General features: G+C 35.0%; 1 protein-coding gene across 1 annotated transcript; it reads left to right on the forward strand.

Moving 5' to 3' along the window:
- The first annotated feature begins 349 nt into the window (after positions 1 to 349).
- LOC125682288 (uncharacterized) lies at positions 350 to 19444 on the forward strand. Its single transcript, XM_056157252.1, has 12 exons — positions 350 to 487; positions 6087 to 6186; positions 6286 to 6398; positions 9165 to 9249; positions 10641 to 10771; positions 11547 to 11643; positions 13857 to 13975; positions 14697 to 14751; positions 16442 to 16563; positions 16783 to 16888; positions 17849 to 17991; positions 18854 to 19444. Exons 1-12 carry the CDS (start codon positions 436 to 438, stop codon positions 18928 to 18930), a joined length of 1200 nt encoding a protein of 399 aa, XP_056013227.1. The 5' UTR covers positions 350 to 435; the 3' UTR covers positions 18931 to 19444.
- The last annotated feature ends 354 nt before the right edge of the window (positions 19445 to 19798 follow it).

Genomic DNA, 19798 nt, shown 5'->3' on the forward strand with positions numbered 1-19798 from the left:
GGAATTCCCCTCCTAGCTTACATCACACACGTCCAATCATATAAACTAAAATGCCCTCATGTTTTTTTTTTTAGTGAACACTAATATAATGCTGTTCACAGATTTTAAAATGGGAGAAACACGACGGTCCGAAAACAGCTGAGGATTCCGTTCTTCATGTGTAACCGAAGAGGTGTTACTTTCAGTTATCATAGGAGTAAGACTATACGTATCAACTAATGTTTTTAAAAACGTTGGTAACCCCCCCCCCCCCTCTTTGTAGTGTATTCATACATATTTACGACTCTGTTCTCTTTCGTGTCAAGCACGTGAATGCAAATATTTTTGCTTTGTGATTTCCCTTCGGAACCCCCATCACGCAGCAAAACGGCTGTTCGGATGTTTTAGGAGCATCATCTTGTCAGCCAATTGTTCACCACTGTAGAGAATCCTAACATGTATTCTAAGTTTATATTGGAGATAACGTTCATCATTATTCACATCTCAGGTAAGACCTACAAATTGTCACGAAATATGAAAACCCGTTTTAAAAGTGCGGACTAAACTTGTTTATATTTTGTTATTAAGCGCGTCATCATTCAAATGAATATTAAATCGTTTATTTCAGAACGGGAAATATGCACTGTTTAACCTAATATCATGTCTTTGTTTTCTCAATAGTATTTTGCATATTTTGAAATTAAGGAGTAACAGCACACGACCATAATGGCTGATATTATGAATATCAGTAATACGTGTATATTCCTTTGAAATCTAATTACATAGATGGGTAGCTCAGTAGGTCGGCTGATGATCTTTAAATAGTGGGTTCGAGTCTAGCAGGGTTTTTTTTTTTTTTTTTTTTTAATTTTATATCCCAAATTACTTTTTGCTAAAATTCTATTTTGAACTAGATAAAGTAAAGTTGAAAGTTTTCGATTTCAAAATTTTATTGTAAACAGCCTCCACTTTCCATCCATATCAAATGTCTCTGGTGTGCTATTCCTCCTTAAAAGTTTGTAGAGCCAACTTCAGTCTATGACCTGCTGTCACAAAGATGAATGTGTCAGATTCTAAGGACATCGGAAGTCATCAGGCATTTTTTATGACAACTTAGTACCTGTGCGTGTGTGCTTGCGTTAAATGCATGATATATACCAGCCACGTGTATTATAAATGTCATTTTGTCTGATAAGGAAGTGGGTCTTTATTTTTGTGAATATGTTTCAATTTACTCCCTAATGTATGTATTTATTACAAATATTCAGACTAAACACTTACGGAATATAAACTCTTTATATTCAGAAAACTGTAATGCCTTTTATTTTGAACACGTAGGAACCCCCTGTGTTAATCAACACGTGTTTATAACGCCATTATATTGAATAATTCAGTATCTGACACAAATATTTCTCATTTGCTTCAGTAAATTGATGATAATTTAATTACCGTTTTTTGTGTGTAAAATTTATGAATATAAAATGGCCATTGTAAATGTCTAATGAAAGAAAGCGAGCTCCCCACAGTTAACTACCTGTCAATTGTTAAGGAAATAACCATTTTGATTATGAAATGAAACGGTTTTATGTCATATATAGTAGTTAATTAACATTTATATGTATTTTTAATCAATAAATATTAAAACTATCATGTTTTGTACATGGTAGAAATCGCATTCATGGGTAAAACACAATCACAAAACACCGATGGATACTTGGTGAAACTACATGATATTCCTAACAATTGTATGCAAAATCTAAAGAGTGCATTTTCATCCCATTTACTGCTTTTTTAAGATAAATATATAGATATAAATAATTAAGGAAAACAACCAAGTTCCGGAAATACTGGAAAATGTAGAGTTTTTGAAACTTTTTTTTTGCAAATGAAACGTAGATGAAAAATACTAGGTCATAAAGTTGACACAGTAATGTTCACGGTGTATGAAGAAGGCGTGGTCTCGGTCATGACCTCCAAGTTTTCTCCTAGACCGCAGTACACGCCGACACCGACCTTTAGATTAATGTCTGACCACGTCTGTTGACAGGTTGTAAGGGACCTCAGCTTCGCAAATGACAGATGATAAAATACATACCAGTACATGAAATTGAATTCTTTCCAAGAGAGTACATATGTATCGTGGTGTAGTCGAAAATATGTTTGCAATCTGACTCAGAAGACGTAAATATTTGACGATGACCGAAAATAAAATGGAAAAAAAAAAGCAAAGAAAAAAAGTAATTAAAAAAAAAGCAAAAATAGCTACTTTTAAGTTAAATTCTTAATTGTTGCTTGATTTAAAAGTCATCATGTCATGTCCTCTAAGGATATTTAATCTAAGTATGAGCATTAGAAACTCTGTTCTATTTCTTGGAAACTTTGGCTTTTTTGTATTTGAGTAAATAAGAAACAGAAGACTGCAACCGTTTGAGTTGTGTGTTTGTATTCTTTGTGAGAAGACAAGCCTTTTGATATCATAATCAAAGTACTGATGGTACTGAAAGACGATGGCGTGGGTTGCGAACAGCTTAACTCGGGTGAAAATCAGAACAGAGATAATTGTCAATAGCTATCAAAAAGATATACAGAGTAGACTCGATAAGAGTATAGGGTCCCGCAGGTATCCGGTTTAGAATAGGTCCTCAGTACCCCTTGCTTGTCGTGAGAGGTTACTAAATGGGGCAGTCCTTCGGATGAGACCGCAAAAGCTGAGGTCCCGTGTCACAGTGGATGTGGCACGATAAGGATCCCTCCATGCTCAAAGGCCGTAAGCGCCGAGCATAAGCCTAAATTTGGCAGCCCTTCACCGGCAATGGTGACGTCTTCATATGAGTGAAACAATCTCTATTGGGACGTTAAACAATATTCAACCAATAGAGAGGACATAAAACCCAAATCGAATATGCAAACTTAACTAGAAACATTTTAACTAATTGCAGCAAGTTAGTTAAAGGATGAACTTTATTACAATCGAGAGAATCTCTTTATTTGGAAACAGGTTGTGGTCAGCTCAAATTAGACGAAACACAACATGAATAAAAAACGATGGATAAAGTGGACCAGAATTTGACTCCAAACTATCATAAAGATATATTTCCTGCTGAAATTACAACTCAAGAAACACTCTAAATTGCATTTACCTAGATGTAAATCTATAAAAATCTTGTGTACCAAATGTTGTAAATGACCATGCAAGACTTCTACACAATTGTATATTAAACAGATATTTATTCCATAAATAATCTCATACTACAGAACCAGTGGCAAAGTTCAGGTTCATCTGCTATAAAACAATATGAATTTTTCTGCTTTATATTCTAGATATATTCATGCGTTTGAAAAGTGCAGAGAACAATTTCTGTCTTGTATATTAACTGTATGATATGTATAGGAATGTGATCAACCCCGGTAATATGTTGATATGTTGTTAAATTATAATATGTTTAGTTTGAGAATGCATTTGATCCCAACACTTTTCATGTTAACTTAAAGGATTTTTATTTATTTCTGAGTATATCAATAAAAATTCAGCTGGTTACCCGCATGAACCGGAACTTTTGTTCACAAGTAGGGCCACTTGCTGTTTTGCAAAAATAAAGTGTTACGTGATATTCAACTGACGTCACGGGAAATTACCATAAGGGGATTCACCCCATGATTATTGTGCATTTTACTATGGAAGCCCTTAATCTAGTTGCGTATGTATTTGTGGAAAAATTGAAGATCGGGTCCTTAAAAAACAAAAACAATTATTGTCAATTCTAATTGGATACTTGTATCTAAAATTCATAGAAAGAATTGTAGGTTAAGATGTGATTAATCAGTGACTTCAGTAAAACCAAACTGTCGGTAAACAATCGATGTACTCATCTACAAAGCTTTTTCATATCATTTATCTTAATGAACAGAATATATTTTCCATTTTCCAGAAATTCATATCTTTATTCATTCTTTATTGAGTAATCCTGACTAAAATTTAAGGTGTTTGACTTTGTGCACAAATAATGGAGAAGAAATTTAGCGTGATTACTTCTGCACAATGAATTCTGTAAAATGTTATTCACATGTCTCGTTGAATATTGATGAACTAAGTATTATGGAAAAGTGTTTAACAGATATAGATCGAATTCCCTTAATCGATCTATTCAGCAAAGGACAGCTAAAGTTTTCCATGATTTTTTACACACGAAATCCACGTGCTCCATCTGACAATCAGCTAACGCTTGCTGCTTGAAAAGTTGGTCATGGCCTTGTGGGGAAAATATTTAAAACAAGCAAATTCTATAACGTGTAGTGGGATTTTATTATTACAAATTTTTCGAAAACACATACAAAAAAATTATCTATTGTAGTTATTTAATTCAATTCACAAGTGAAAGTTTGGAAAAGTTCCCGGTTGTTTGCACACTAAAATAAAATGAATGTACTGTCGAACTCACAAAGTTCTTCATTTTATGAAGTGAACAATGAATGTGGTGATACACGCTAATTTCACTTCAGTTACTGTGATTTAATGCTAGCACAAAACAATACGCCAGTTTCGAGATAAAAGCTCTTCTGTGTAGGAGGTGCATTTAGTGGAACTTTGAATGCCTAAGTGGGATAGAGTGGACCTACAGTCAGTGAGGAAGGCGATAACTTGTATTAAAAGCAGCTTCTCTTTAATATGTAAATGTTGGAAATACGAAATACTATCGAAAGAAATATTTTACTAAAATGGGAACATAAAAACAATGTCATATTTGCAAGTAATATCCTGGATATGATACATACGAGCAACGAAATAACGCGATATAATAAGCATTCCTTGTATTTTTATTAGTACCCCCTAAATACTTATCATTTACTTAGTTGATGTATCAGTCGAATTCGAGTGATGAAACTGCGTATGAGAAACTTACTGAGCATATTCAATTATGATTGATTGTATATTGTTTAATGTCCCTCTCGAGAATCAATTATGCAGTGATGAATATTTGTCCCACGATCGCATGTAAAAAAATGTTTCGTGCCTTTGTACGATAGTTCTCCAATGGGAAATAACTCATACGTATCTCGATACCGGCGTATAGTTGACGTTGTCAACGTTGGCAATTGATTTCATTTTGATTTGAACTCCATGTAACTTATAGAAATATCATGATATCATAACTATCTGTTTTTTTATCTTTTGCTGGAGGAAACTCGTCGCTTTGCGTAATGCGTACAACATCAAAACACCGAAATTTACCATGTAAAGGGATACTTGTTTAAAAAATATGCCATATAGACATGGTCCAATGGGCTTGGTAAGTTGGAGCATTTGTGCAAACATCATTCTTGACACCCTCAACTAAATAAACAATATATTGGCAAAATTTGTTAATTTATGAGTATAGATAAATACCAAGGTTAACCCATGAAAACTCGAAAGCTTATTTCCATTGGAGTCCTATAATGCATGGATGTTTGAGCTAGGGGGTCATTATGTGGGAAGAAACCAGAGTACTTGGAGGAAACCTAGTGGTCGACCACCATACCCTCTCGCATACAACCACTACCGATCACGGGGATCAAACTCGGGTCGCAGCGGTGAGAGGCGAGAGCGCTACCCGAACACGAATGACTACACAATATGAGATGATGAACACAGTCAGTTTGACTTCGGTGGAGTCTTATACAAAACAATAGCTTTATACAGCAAATTACTGCTCAACACAGTAAAACACGGTTATAGCGAACGCGCTTATAATGATTTCACGCCTACAGCGAAGTCATTTTCGCCCCATGTAGTTTAAAAAAAACCATAATATATATTTATTGGATATAACGAATAACGCCTATAACGAATCAAATTTGTTCGTCTTCAGCACTTTGCTATAAGCATGTTTTACTGTATCAATACTGCAATCTCTTTAACATCAAATGTATTGTATGACTTTTTGATTGCCATGGTTTGAATTCGATTTCAGTGACCAAAAATCACAAGATAACAAAGTATGGTTGAACTGTTATGTGATACTGACATTGAGGTAGAAAAAATAGTATGTTCCGTTTTCTGTTAACAGGTATGTGACCTGGAAGGGAAATAACTCTGGAATAGTTTCTGTTCCGTTTTCTGTTAACAGGTCTAATAAGTGGTCAATGTAACCTGGATGGAGTGCGCAATTGCATGGCGAATGTTAGTATGCCAGACCAAATTACACAAGATTTAAAATCAGCGTGCGAGTGAGTATCAGTATTTGTAATATCATACAGTAATTTATCATTTAATGGTGTGTGAAAACTTTACAAACACTCCTTTTTATTGTTTTTCCATTTCAACAGCGCTTACAAAACAGTAGAGTCCTGTCTGGCTCCATACCAGGGCTCGTGTGAATCGGACCCAATGTATCAGGAAATGGTGTCTGGCTTTTCTGCTATCGATGGTTTCTGTGTTGGTAAACATTATTTTGTTTATTCCTCTATCACTGTAACCCATGTAGGTAGAACTATATATCTTGGGTTGGTTTGTTGATATTTGTATTTGAATCTAAACCTGCAACATACACACACATTTGAACATAACATTTACCTTAGCTGTAATTCACAAAGTGCAATATTATAACTTTACAGCATAATATCTAAAGTACAATATTATTACTGTTACTTAAATTCACACATAATTAATGTATGTATAAATATGCTTACCAGTTTATAGCCAATGCAATAAATCTGATGGATATACATGTATAAGGTAATACTCTATACTCCTAACACCTTGACGGTCGTACAGAGAATGACTGGATATTATAGAATAGCATGCGTGTGCGGGTTAGTGAATACAGCTCACTTTCTCTCTCTCTCTCAATCATGTGACATACAATCCAGAAACTACGATATACACTACCAAACAAAATATGAGGCCGAGTCAATAAGTAACCAGTCTAACTTATTTCCTGCAGAGATCCATCTCGTCTTTTTCGATGTAATGGCCCTCTAGGGTGATGCATTTAGACCAACGGTGTTCAAGTGCCATCAGCCTAGAAATGAAAATGTCAGGGTCCTTTCCATTGACCCACTCCTCAACTGCTGTCACGACTTCTTCGTCGGACCGGAAATGACGTCCACGGGTATCCATTTTTAAGTTTGGGAGTAAGAAGAAGTCGCTAAGAGCTAGGTCAGGCGAATAGGCAGGATGTGGCATTAATTCCTACCCGTTTCGTTCTACAGCATCCATTGTAACTTTGCAAGTGTGGACTCTCGTGTTGTCCTGTTGCAGTAAAATACCTGTAAAGAGTTTACCTCGGCGTTTTTCACGGATGGCGGTTCTCAGCCGGTCTACAAACTTTGCATAGTACACTCCAGTTCTTGTACTATTCTTGGGTAAAATGTCCAACATAATAACGCATTTTGCGTCCCAAAATACTGTGGTCATCACCTTTCCAGCAGATGGTTGCGTCTTGAACTTCTTTGGCCTCGAGGACCCTGGCCCTACCCACCGATGATTCTGAGCTTTATTCTCTGGCTCATAATAATGAACCCAAGTCTCATCTACAATCACAAGACGCAAAAGAACATCATCTTTTGACCTAAAACGCTTCAACAAGGTGCTGCATACTAATGCTCTGGTTGCCATTTGCTAATCGCTAAGGGAGTTGGGGACCCAACGGGCTGTTAGCTTGTGCATATCTAAACAATCATATAAGATTGTTGAAACGCTACCATGTGAAATGCCTAATACCTGCGTTATTTCTTCCACCTGAAGTCGCCTATCAGAATATACCACATCCCAAACTTCCTTACACATTTTTTCACCGGTGGCATTCATTGGGCGTCCATACCTGGTTTCATCTTCTAAAGATGTTTTGCCGCTTTTGAATTCCCCTTCCCAGAATTTCATCTGAACACAAGATGGTGCAGAAGACCCATAAACATCGGCTATCTCGCCGTGTATTTCCTTGCCTGTTTTACCTTTTAAATACAAGTACCGAATTATAGCACGGTACTCAACTTTAAGTGAAAAGCATGCCTTTGTATCACTAGCCATGTTTGACATTCAATATTAAAATTTTATTGAGGAATGACTCCATACGTGTGCAATTTTGTAACCAGGTATAAAACATATATTGAAACAAAGCATGAAAATCGTTACCGTCTCGGTCGATCGGGAATGGGATAGGATGGTTACTTATTGACACGCCCTCGTAAGAACCTAGTCACTTTATTTGTAGGGTTTCATCACGTGAAATTAGTGATCGTGAATATTCATGAAAGGTGAAGATAACGAACATTGATCAATCTAATAACTCCTATAAGCAACACAAGATAGAGAGTTGGACTAAGACGGACTCCTGGACACACCAGAAGTGTTAGTTTTGATATTGATAAATTAATGACACAATGCTACATATGATTTGGGTAGGCTTCCTTAAAACAATATATGGACGTTCACTGTGTTTTTTTTTTTTTTTTTATATATTTCGTTACTAGCTTGAAAGTACGGATGTTTATTTAATTGCTGTTATAAAATTTTGAAACTCTTTTCAAAATTAAGGATTATCTCCCTCACGCATAGCTCTTATCCTTAGACGAATTTGACTACACTTTTTTGGCACACTGTTTTCCCCTATAATAGCTCTAAAACTCCATTGTTATTTCGGATTTCAAGCATTTCGGTTGAGCATCACTGAAGAGACATTATTTGTCGAAATGCGCATCTGGTGCATCAAAATTGGTACCGTATAAGTTTTACATTGAATCTTTACCAGAATATGATACTTTAGTATGATATTTTGATTATTCCTAATAAATGTAATTCGCATATTTCAGCACAGAATACATATATTTTAAGATAACAATTGCTAAAAATAATATAAAAACGTAATCGTTGACTCTCCTGATAATGCAACTAACTTGCCACCAACCATCGTCAGATATCCACAGCTGACCACGTGTAAACTTTCGCGCCGTCCACAGGTCAAAGGTAAGCTTCTACACAGTCTAAAGAACATAGGCAGGTTTTGACACCGTCTAAAGGTCTCCCAAAACCACACACATCTGATCTCATCTTCTATTCATCACATGGGTGTTGAGTAGAAGACTAGATCAGTCGTGATGATTAGAAGATGAGATGAGCTGTGGGTATCAGACGAGTGTCTCCAACTTCGATTCAGTCGAAAGCATTTTGAAAAATGATTCTGTAATTGAGGTTTTCGCAATGCTAGGTGATGCTAGCTGTGATCCCACGAGGTGCTACTCTATCATTGGTATCGACATCACTGGCAGTAACCAGCCTCCACAGGATAACTGGTAAAGTTCAACTTCTTTTAAACTTACACAACTTGATTTGGGCAATAACTTGCAACTTATCAATTTGACTGTGTTTATCTAAATTTCACCTCCAACCCATAAGTACTGCCTGTACTCTTTATACTATAGAATTTTAAATTAAAAATACTCTCGAAATATGACAGGTGAAGATAACGAACAGTGATCAATTTCATAACTCCTATAAGCAATACAAAATAGAGAGTTGGGCAAACACGGATCCCTGGACACATCAGAGGTGGGATCAGGCGCCTAGGAGGAGTAAGCATCCACTGTCGACCGGTCACACCGGCCATGAGCCCCATATCCCGATCAGGTAACTGGAGTTATCTGCAGTCAAAATCAGTGTGCCAAGAACGGTCTAACAATCGACATGAAACATGCCAGACAGCATCTTCATTCTATACACAATATCTGGCAGTGGCTATATTACAGGTGTATTGTTTTCTTCCTCCTTGGAAGGAAAAGCAGAAAATCGGCACACCTTTCCATTTCACAATGCTTTGTTTTAGTTTGACGAAGGGTTCGAGTGTAAAAAGGTTACCTTTGATAATGGTTAAAACATGTAGTAATTTAAAAGAAAAAATAGCTTGTCAATATTTGGTGAAAAGGGTTGGATTCGATTTCATGTGCTTTACTTTATCCACTTGCATTAATCGTGATGGTGACAATATTGAAGAATCTAGATGCTGAATTTTAAGTTCAGAAAGGGTAAAGACCAGCGCTGGATCAATGACAAGAACGGCAAATCCCCACCTTTCTCCTAGATTTTGCGATTCGTCATAAATGTTTTGGAGTTTCTACTATGTTCAATGTCTACTCCTATTATTTTTATATTCATGTTTTAGAATTTAAGAAATGAATTCAATATGTCTTACAATCTGATGTAACCTGGTTTGAGGCAGTTTGAAAAGAGACAATGGTACTGACAATGCATTTGTGACTTACCAAACGTTTGCTTCACCACTAAGATCAAAGTACATGGATTGCAATAAACATAATGATTATACTTTTATACTTAGGCCTACTTTTGAAATTATGATTCTTATTTATTAGATATGATTCATATGCAATTGTTTACATGACGTCATGCTGAGTAGGAATATATACGGAAGTACATGTATGAACGCATTATAGATTATACACAGGTGTTCTCATATAACTAAAACCACTTATATTAAGAAATCACATATATTGAATATCATATACCCACACATGTATATAAAAAGCACTTGTACTAGAAATTACATAACTACACAAATAGGACATACGTGATTCTAAATGGTGATTGGTTTGTAAACTCAAGAACCCTAGCCATATTACAATAGATTTGAAATTAATGCATAATGAATATATGTCTTATTGTGTGTCAGCGTAAAGTATCCAGAATTTAAGGGCTGTGTCGATTCCCAAAGACCTGCTTGCGAAGGAAACATAATGTTCCAGATGTTAGACGAAGCCTTTAATCAGCTGACGATGGCATGCACTGGAGGAGGAAATCCTGGTAAAGAATTTAGTGATACGAGTAATAAGGTTAATTTTTCTGGGATAACTGAAAAATGGTTTTTCTAAAGTGTACAGTCAATACGCAAGTTTCGAGTTACCCAAAAGTTATTTCCCTTTGTCGAACTCTTTCGCATTTTATGACGTATGGTGGGTACACAATGTATACATTATATCGTAGACTGGAACTGTACATAACGATTACGTACGATTAATGTAATGAAAGCGTAACTTTTGTTTATATCAATCACTGGTATGCATATTCTGGCCATATCAAGCATAATTTGTTTGAATAAGATCATCAAATTGGCTATTAAATCATTATTCGTTTCCTCTTCTACATGAGTGACCCTTTTATCAAAGAAAGATGGCAATTAACAATATTTGTTTGAGCCATTTTGTTATCCAATATTCATAAACTCACTAAAGTTGCCTTTCCCCTGAGATAGGATGGTCTCAGAAACTCTGGATATCATCTTTTAAGAAATAATACAACGATAGTAATTAGCAAATGTACCCACTATCATAATATTTTACGTCATAATTTACGGAAGAGTTCGATAAAGGGAAATAACTGTTGGGGAACTCGGAACTTCCGTATCACTGCTCTTGCTAGATGCCTTGTAATGGAAGACCTTGTATCGTGTTAGTATTGACTAATTATATCTTACATGTGCTACACCACGGTATGAATTGTTTTAATGACTTTACATACAGTGTATCTGGGTTTTTTTCAACTACATTTTTGATATTTCATTTCCATTCTCGAATATTAGGTATTAATGGTAAAAACTGCGATGTGAGAGGTTTTGAAATTTGTCTTAAAGAAGCGGGATTTCAACTTAAGAACGTAAAAGGAATGGAGTATGGTTGGTGAGTACGAGAAAGATTTCTATCTATACACGTTGTAACGCAAGATGTTTATATGAACACGTTGTAATTTAAGACTTCTATATGAACACGTTGTAACGTGAGATCTATAACTGAACACAATATGATGTAAGCCTTCAAGATGAATACGTTGTAACGTAATATTTATATATGAACACGTTGTAACTTAAGAATTATATATGAACACACTATAATGTAAGACTTGTATATGAACACGTTGTAACGTAAGATTTATATATGAACACACCATGATGTAAGCTTTCTATACGAACACGTTGTAACGTAACATTTCTATATGAACACGTTGTAATGTGAGACTTCTATATGAACACGTTATAATGTGAGACTTCTATATGGACACGTTGTAATGTAAGACTTCTATATGAACACGTTGTAATGTAAGACTTCTATATGAACACGTTGTAATGTGAGACTTCTATATGAACACGTTGTAATGTGAGACTTCTATATGGACACGTTGTAATGCAAGACTTCTATATGAACACGTTGTAATGTGAGACTTCTATATGAACACGTTGTAATGTAAGACTTCTATATGAACACGTTGTAATGTGAGACTTCTATATGAACACGTTGTAATGTAAGACTTCTATATGAACACGTTATAATGTGAGACTTCTATATGGACACGTTGTAATGTAAGACTTCTATATGAACACGTTGTAATGTAAGACTTCTATATGAACACGTTGTAATGTGAGACTTCTATATGAACACGTTGTAATGTGAGACTTCTATATGGACACGTTGTAATGCAAGACTTCTATATGAACACGTTGTAATGTGAGACTTCTATATGAACACGTTGTAATGTAAGACTTCTATATGAACACGTTGTAATGTGAGACTTCTATATGGACACGTTGTAATGCAAGACTTCTATATGAACACGTTGTAACGTAAGATTTCTATATGAACACGTTGTAATGTGAGACTTCTATATGAAGACGTTGTAATGTGAGACTTCTATATGAACACGTTGTAATGTGAGACTTATATATGAACACGTTGTAATGTAAGACTTCTATATGAACACGTTGTAACGTAACATTTCTATATGAACACATTGTAATGTGAGATTTCTATATGAACACGTTATAATGTAAGACTTCTATCTGAACACGTTATGATATAAGCCTTCTATATGAACACGTTGTAACGTAACATTTCTATATGAACACGTTGTAATGTAAGAATCTTCTCTGAACGCGTTATAGTATAAAATTTCTTTTTGTCAACACAGTGTGTGCTAGTTTGAATGACAAAATCTTGTTGATGTGAAAAATGTCATTTATTAATGTAAATGACAGAAAATATGCAATGGTAAATACAACCAATAATAAACAAGATATACATGATGAAAACATCACGATCAACATACATTTAATATCCACAATTATATGGCCCACCAAAGATGGGGAAATTAACACCCCCGCCCCATATCAAAATTAATTAGCTTCAACAACATCATCTTCAAGTTTCATTGATCAACTGCCAACTAGACTATTCGCATATCTACCCTCCCCCCTTTTTTATAACTTAACAAATTATGCATCAGGGGGGAGGTGGGGGAATTTTTTTTTACTCTGAACTTGTTCAGCCATTCATTTTAGAAATTTCTACAATGCACCAATATGCGCCCTCTATATGCAAAGTTGCGTAACTCAACAAACAAAATTACCTCCCCTTGCGCTAAACATAACCAGTACAAGAGAGATAACTCTAATAAGATATACAAACCTCCAGTTTGCCAAAAATTAGTTTATTTCATAAACTCTATTATCTGAAAGAGTTGATTACTTTTCTTCTTCTTAGACTTGCTATGTTAATTCATATTACGTAGTTTTGATTTTGTTTTGTGAAAGATAGGTATCATCAAATCATAATACATGGAAGTATGCACCCGATTTTAATAGGACGTTTGTCTTTGTATGCCAAGGTCATAGAGACAATATCTTGATGGCGATATGATCTCACAAACAATTAAAGCATTCCTCGAAAACAAACGCTCTATATACCCATTAGAAGAAATAGCACAGGTGTATAAATAAAAAAAAAAAACAAGCACGCAACACTTTAGCGTGAAGTGAAATACAGAACTAGTTGAAAGAAGATCATCGTAAGACACCCCCTTCATCATCAAGAATGTAATATGATTTTCTTATTTTTGAAAGCGATGTAGTCTCTACTACAATGGCATGTGTGGCAAAATATGAATCCGGATGTGCGAATCAGTCCTTGTTCAACTTCACAGTCTCGCCAATAAAAAAGCTGCATGAAGCTTGCAAACTTGGTAAGAACATTGCTTCATTGTTTATTCCCCCTGATATAGAGAACATCGGTATACTTAGGGGATAACTGGGGTGATATCGTACAGTACACTTTTCGGTGTTTGAGGAAAACAAGCATTTTCATGGGAATATGAATTTATGTTTGAAGAAACATTAATTTTTATTGTACTTAATATATCTTTGTACATGTTCATGTAAGATGTAAATTAATGAGTACGTCCATTCCATTAAAACAACGAATTTTACCCCTTCCCTCCTCCCCGTCTATCGGTTTTCATCATTTCATTAAAGTGATCAGCATAGCTGCAGCCATTTTTGGTCACCAGTTAGATTTCTACTTTCGTTTTCGTGTTTCTTGATAATCGTCACATGTATGTATGTATTTGTTTTTAAACACTTGCTATTTTGTTTTTGTTTAGAAATGATGAAAATGGACACTGAATTTGTGTTTATATAAGTAAAATTAATACATCTGCAGCGTACCATATAGAATCTTAATGAAAAATTGGTTGAACATTTGGTAGAGTCATATAGGAAAATGTAAGATATCTCAACTTTTGAACATCATGAACATTTTACAAGTTAATCCTTAAACTTTTTAAAAAAGAATTTGATATTGGTACTAATAAAAACCAGAATAAGCCAAGAAATATATATCGATATTTTTGTTTTTTAGCAAGTGTTCTTTAATGATTATAACAATGATTGTGCTTGTTTTTGTAGTGTGTAAGATCGGAGGGTGTTTGGATGGCATCAGTTTACCAATCTACAATTGCACGTGAGTAGTGTCAATGGATCTTAAAGTCCATTTGTATACAATAATGTAAGTATATGTTGGTAAACTTTTCTCGAGTACCAAGAGATGACAAATGAAAGACTAACAGAAAAACTGTTATATGAAAGGTGAAGATAACGAACAGTGATCAATCTCATAACTCCTATAAACAATGCAAATAGATAGTTGGGCAAACACGGACCCCTGGACACACCAGAGGTGGAATCAGGTACCTAGGAGGAGTAAGCATCCATTGTCGACCGGTCACACCCTCTGTGAACCCCATATCCTGATCAGGTAAACGGAGATATCCGTAGTCAAATCAGTGTGCCAAGAACGGTCTACCAATCGGTATGAAACATGTCAGACAGCATTTAACCCAATGATAGGTTGTATTGACGAACTAGATAGTTGTAACGACCGTAAAATTTGCGAAATTCTGACTTCAACCAAGACTGTTGAAACCCCTGTACCATCAACTTGTTTATTAGTACATGTATATTGTAAACAGTGGCCTGATTTCTTGGAAATTATCAGGTAGTGTACAGACTAATTTCGGTTAAATATTTTAACTTTAAGTTATATGGCGAAAACTTCCCAGAAATGTCCCGGATCATTCGATATCTGGCATTGGATAGTGGTTTTTTTGTTTTTTTAAAAAAACTTTTTACCAACTTTTAAGATCTGTATCATTACAACGCATGTTTAATCAAAATAAAAACTTTTTTGTATTTATTATATCCATATGTTTGTACATATCAGTAATTATTAATAAATTATTACAAAAAGTTGTAACAGTGTCTACTGTAATCACGGAAAAAATTAAATAACAGATGATATCGTAGTAAATTTTTTTTTATCAATATTGCAGATCGTTGGTCTCGGGAAGGGAGGGGTGTCCTATGTTAAATGAGATGTATATAAGTAATATAATCATTGATCTTCATAAAATGTAAACATAGGCCTAATGAAAAATATCATCAGTATAACCAACACTGAACACTTTAACCATTTTATGCTGATCATGTTGTAAACCAATCACAACTCCTCGGCTTGCCGGAAAGATCCGAGAATGTGCGATTGTTTGTAGGATGTTGCCTCGTTCTGGAAATTTCCATAAGCTGGTTCAAGACTAAAATCAGAGATAGAAGAAACGAACAGGCATATTTTTTTATTTAACGATTATCAAAAATTATTTCTTGTGTGGTAGATCAAAATCAAGCATCGATAAACAACGAGTTTACTTTATATCGTATTCTCTTTAAGTTGTCATTTAAAAGGGGAGAGAATCCGCCAAAGCGTGTCCCGACACTCTACTCTCATGTGTGCTATTTCAGGGTAGTTTATCGAAAACGAAAGTAGGTTTTTAATTAATGTTACGATATTTAGTTATCAAGTAAGATTATATTATAGCATACGGACTTCACCTCACATATGAAACAATGTTAAAGGTGCAAGCAGTAACTCTGGAGCAAGTGTTTCGGAGTTTATTGACAAAATTTGTTTAATTTTGTTAATATATAAGTATACATGTAGATGGTATGTGAAAGCTCGAATGGCGGTGACATGAATATATGTACATATCTAGTTCGCATGATTTTGAATGCGTCCATGTGTTTAGATGAGCTCTTCATATTAGTCCCGATGGGACAAGTCTATTTCGACTCAAGGAGAATTTCACTAATCATTGCAGTGACATAGAGAACTCCATTATGTGTCTGGATACGAAGCTCAAAGAGTGTCCAAGTGACCCGGTCCTAAAGACAACACTGGACGGACTCAAAAACCTTTGTTCTGAAATTTCCCAGAAGGCAGGTTTGTGCATAAAGATTCTAATGTTTTATATATAAAAAACAAACAAAACGAAGTTGCGCTATGAAGGGCAATATTTGAAAGGAGGAAAATAATTTCAAATGAATGATAAACCGTTTATAAATTTTATCGCAAAGCTAAGACGTATACGATACAAATATCATGTAAAATACATAAATGTAGTATTGGAAGACATTTTCGTTTCTCTGGTCCAATTTAAAGGTATGAAGGCCTACAGGATTTGTCTTTCCAACTCAACAATTAACGAGGAATGCCAGAAACATCTAATGTCCCCGACAGAGAGTGAAACAGAAGGCGCAGAATGTCAGTAAGTGTCACAAGGCGAGAGAATGTCTAAAATTTGAATTCTGTTATCAAGGAAGAAAATTAGAAAATATCTTTGTGTGAAATATCATAAAATGCAGTGATACTGTAGAACATTATGGTGTGAGTGGTGTGATGCAGTACATAAGACTGCTGATATAGCCAAATCTCACAATTGTTTAAAGGATGAATAGCACACCAGAGAAATTTGATATGAATGAGAAGTGGAGAATATTTGAAATTGAAAACTTTCAAATTTACTTTATTTAGTCACGAAATGCAGTTTTAGTAGAAAAGAATCCGAAAAAAATTAAAAGAATTAAAATCCCTGCTGGACTCAAATCTGCGATCTATAGATCAGCACTCGACACGTTATTCGACCAAGTTACATGTACCAAGCTACGGGAATCAATTTAGATAATGCTAATAATTATATTTTTATTCATGTCAGCCATTATGAAGAAGTACCATGCGTCCTTGTATTCTACTGGGCAAAAATATCTTACAAGGGAATCTAAAAAATTTAAGCCAAATTATAAATACAAATTCTAGTAGACTACATCAATCTTTAACATTATAACGCGTGTTTGTGACACAGACTGCTGCTATAGTCTGATCAATGTTTAGATTGCTCTCAGAATCATCTTTGCCAGCCAAAACTTTTCCGTTCGCTCTGCTCCCCATTTGACCAAAACCCACAGGGGAGCGGAGGCGACCGAAAACCATGGCTAAAGAAAGTGCCCCGGTATCTGTGAAGTTTATATGGTACTCTTGACTGAAAGTGATGAAATAGAGATTGTCAAAAGGTAGTGATTATGATAATGAAGTGTATTGTTATTAGAAAAAATGGATTCCACGTGCTTTTTCATTGGCTCCAAGAACGTAAACCCTGTTTTTAGTTCTTATGATTTTCATATTTTGATATTTTAAATCTCCCTATGGTCTGTTTGATTTGTTAATATAGACGCATAGACGAGTTTTCCAAATGTGTGAAGATGGCTCTACCAAACTGCAACAACGATGAGGTTAAGGAATATGTATCAGAAAACGCAAGAAAACTTATAAGTCTGAAAACAAAGCGGAAAGGCGGAATCGATTGTTCAACAAGTGAGTATGCATCAAAGGACATGGGCGTTTAATGAATGTCAGAGAAACGTCATATCTTTTGTTTGGGGCGAGCTCCAAGTTCGATTGCCTTTGTCCGATGTTATTGAAACAAACCGAACAACTTATTTTGCCCTAATTCTTTTCACTACAAATAGCATATAAAGGTTATAGTGTAGTAAAATAGGTCCTTTTCTAATATTTCCGAAGGTCGGTAAGAAAAAACCTCAATATTCATGTAAACATTCATAAATTCACATTTCTAGTGGTTTTGCTTTTGATATCTTTACAAATTGTAATGATAGACATTTTCTCATGAACGCGCTACTGTTAACAATGCGTGTAAGAATATAGAGCTGTTTGGTAAATATGGTACGCTTGTTTTACGACTGTAATACCGACAGAAATGAAAGTAGAATGTAAACATAAGAAATGAATTTTATTTTGGAAAACACCTGAGAATAAGAACTGCAATGCTTCACGCCGGTATACCTTACATGAAGCTCTACCGCTTTTAATGTCTTTGGAATAAACAGAATAATACTAATTAACAAATCTATATATACAATCACTCTTGTGTAGGTTTACTATATAGGGAACCAAGCGAAGCTCAATGTTGATTACATCCCAAAGCTTTAAATCTTGGTATATAGGAATGCGTGAAGATATCCAGCTTTTTCAGAATGTAACAACAGACGGTAGTGCACATTAACTTTCCCAGAGTCAAACGACAAAAACAGTGACTTGGGGAAGAAATCCCGAGTTAGATGAAGGCATGTTTGACATGGACCTCATAAATGCTGGAAAAAGTTGCGTAATCTTAGTATTGTATATTACATCCAATGATTTTCAATTATGTTCACAGGTGATGGAGCCTTGTTTATTCCACAATTGTCAATGTTCCTGTTTGCGGTTCTTACGTGGGCGATTATTTCAATATAAAGATCACCGATTCCGGACATTATGAGACCTATAAAACATCCTGGAAGGAATCACTGGAAAACATTGATGAATCATTGGATGCAAGGAGTATCGACATCACCGGGCTACAAAGAATCAGCGGGTTTAGTGCACATGTACCCGGTCTAGAAACTCCTTTGTAACTTGCATAATAAACACAGTGTTTGGGAGAGAAGTACTTCTGTAGCATTCTATACTTCTAAAAGATTCAATTTAATGGAGTTTTCCAACCGGAAAAATGATATCGAATATATTACACAGATTAGTAATTAGACTGTAAAAATGTTATAAGTAGTCCATATTTTGTCGATATATTACGCAGTAAATCATCCACACAGGCTGTCGCCATTGGATATGTAGTGATGATGTCATAAGTTCGTTTCAAATCAACCAGACACAAAACACAAGGCAAGAGTAAGCTATTCTTCGCATTTCTATATATCTTAGTAGATGCATTGTATAATACATGTATGAAAATAAAGTCGATATATACAAATATACTTATTTCATTTTTGACCTCAAACCAGCTGTGTTTCATGACCTGCCTTAATGATGATTAACACACCATATATATATATATATATATATATATATATATATATATATATATAGAATATCTCAAACGTACGTACTGCAGATCAACAATCGTTACGTTTAACATACTGAGCTATCCGGCTAGGCGATTAGATTGAAAAATACATGTATTGCTGCTATTTATACATGTCTTGTGATTGAAGGTTCAACCATTAAAACGAAACCGAAGGAAAGTTGATACGCATGTGAAAAAGACAGAATCGGCAAAAGAATATAGATAATACATATATACACTGAAATTTTTGCGAGCCTATTG

The sequence above is a fragment of the Ostrea edulis genome, chromosome 2 (genome assembly GCF_947568905.1).
Source record: "Ostrea edulis chromosome 2, xbOstEdul1.1, whole genome shotgun sequence".
NCBI lineage: Eukaryota > Metazoa > Mollusca > Bivalvia > Ostreida > Ostreidae > Ostrea > Ostrea edulis.

What these genes read in the sequence shown, in the direction of transcription:
- LOC125682288 (XM_056157252.1), top strand. Translation starts at nt 436, where the DNA reads ATGTATTCTAAGTTTATATTGGAGATAACGTTCATCATTATTCACATC. An exon ending in CACTGGAGGAGGAAATCCTG is followed by an intron (nt 10,772 to 11,546) that starts GTAAAGAATTTA and finishes CTCGAATATTAG; the next exon opens with GTATTAATGGTAAAAACTGC. An exon ending in AAAGGAATGGAGTATGGTTG is followed by an intron (nt 11,644 to 13,856) that starts GTGAGTACGAGA and finishes TATTTTTGAAAG; the next exon opens with CGATGTAGTCTCTACTACAA.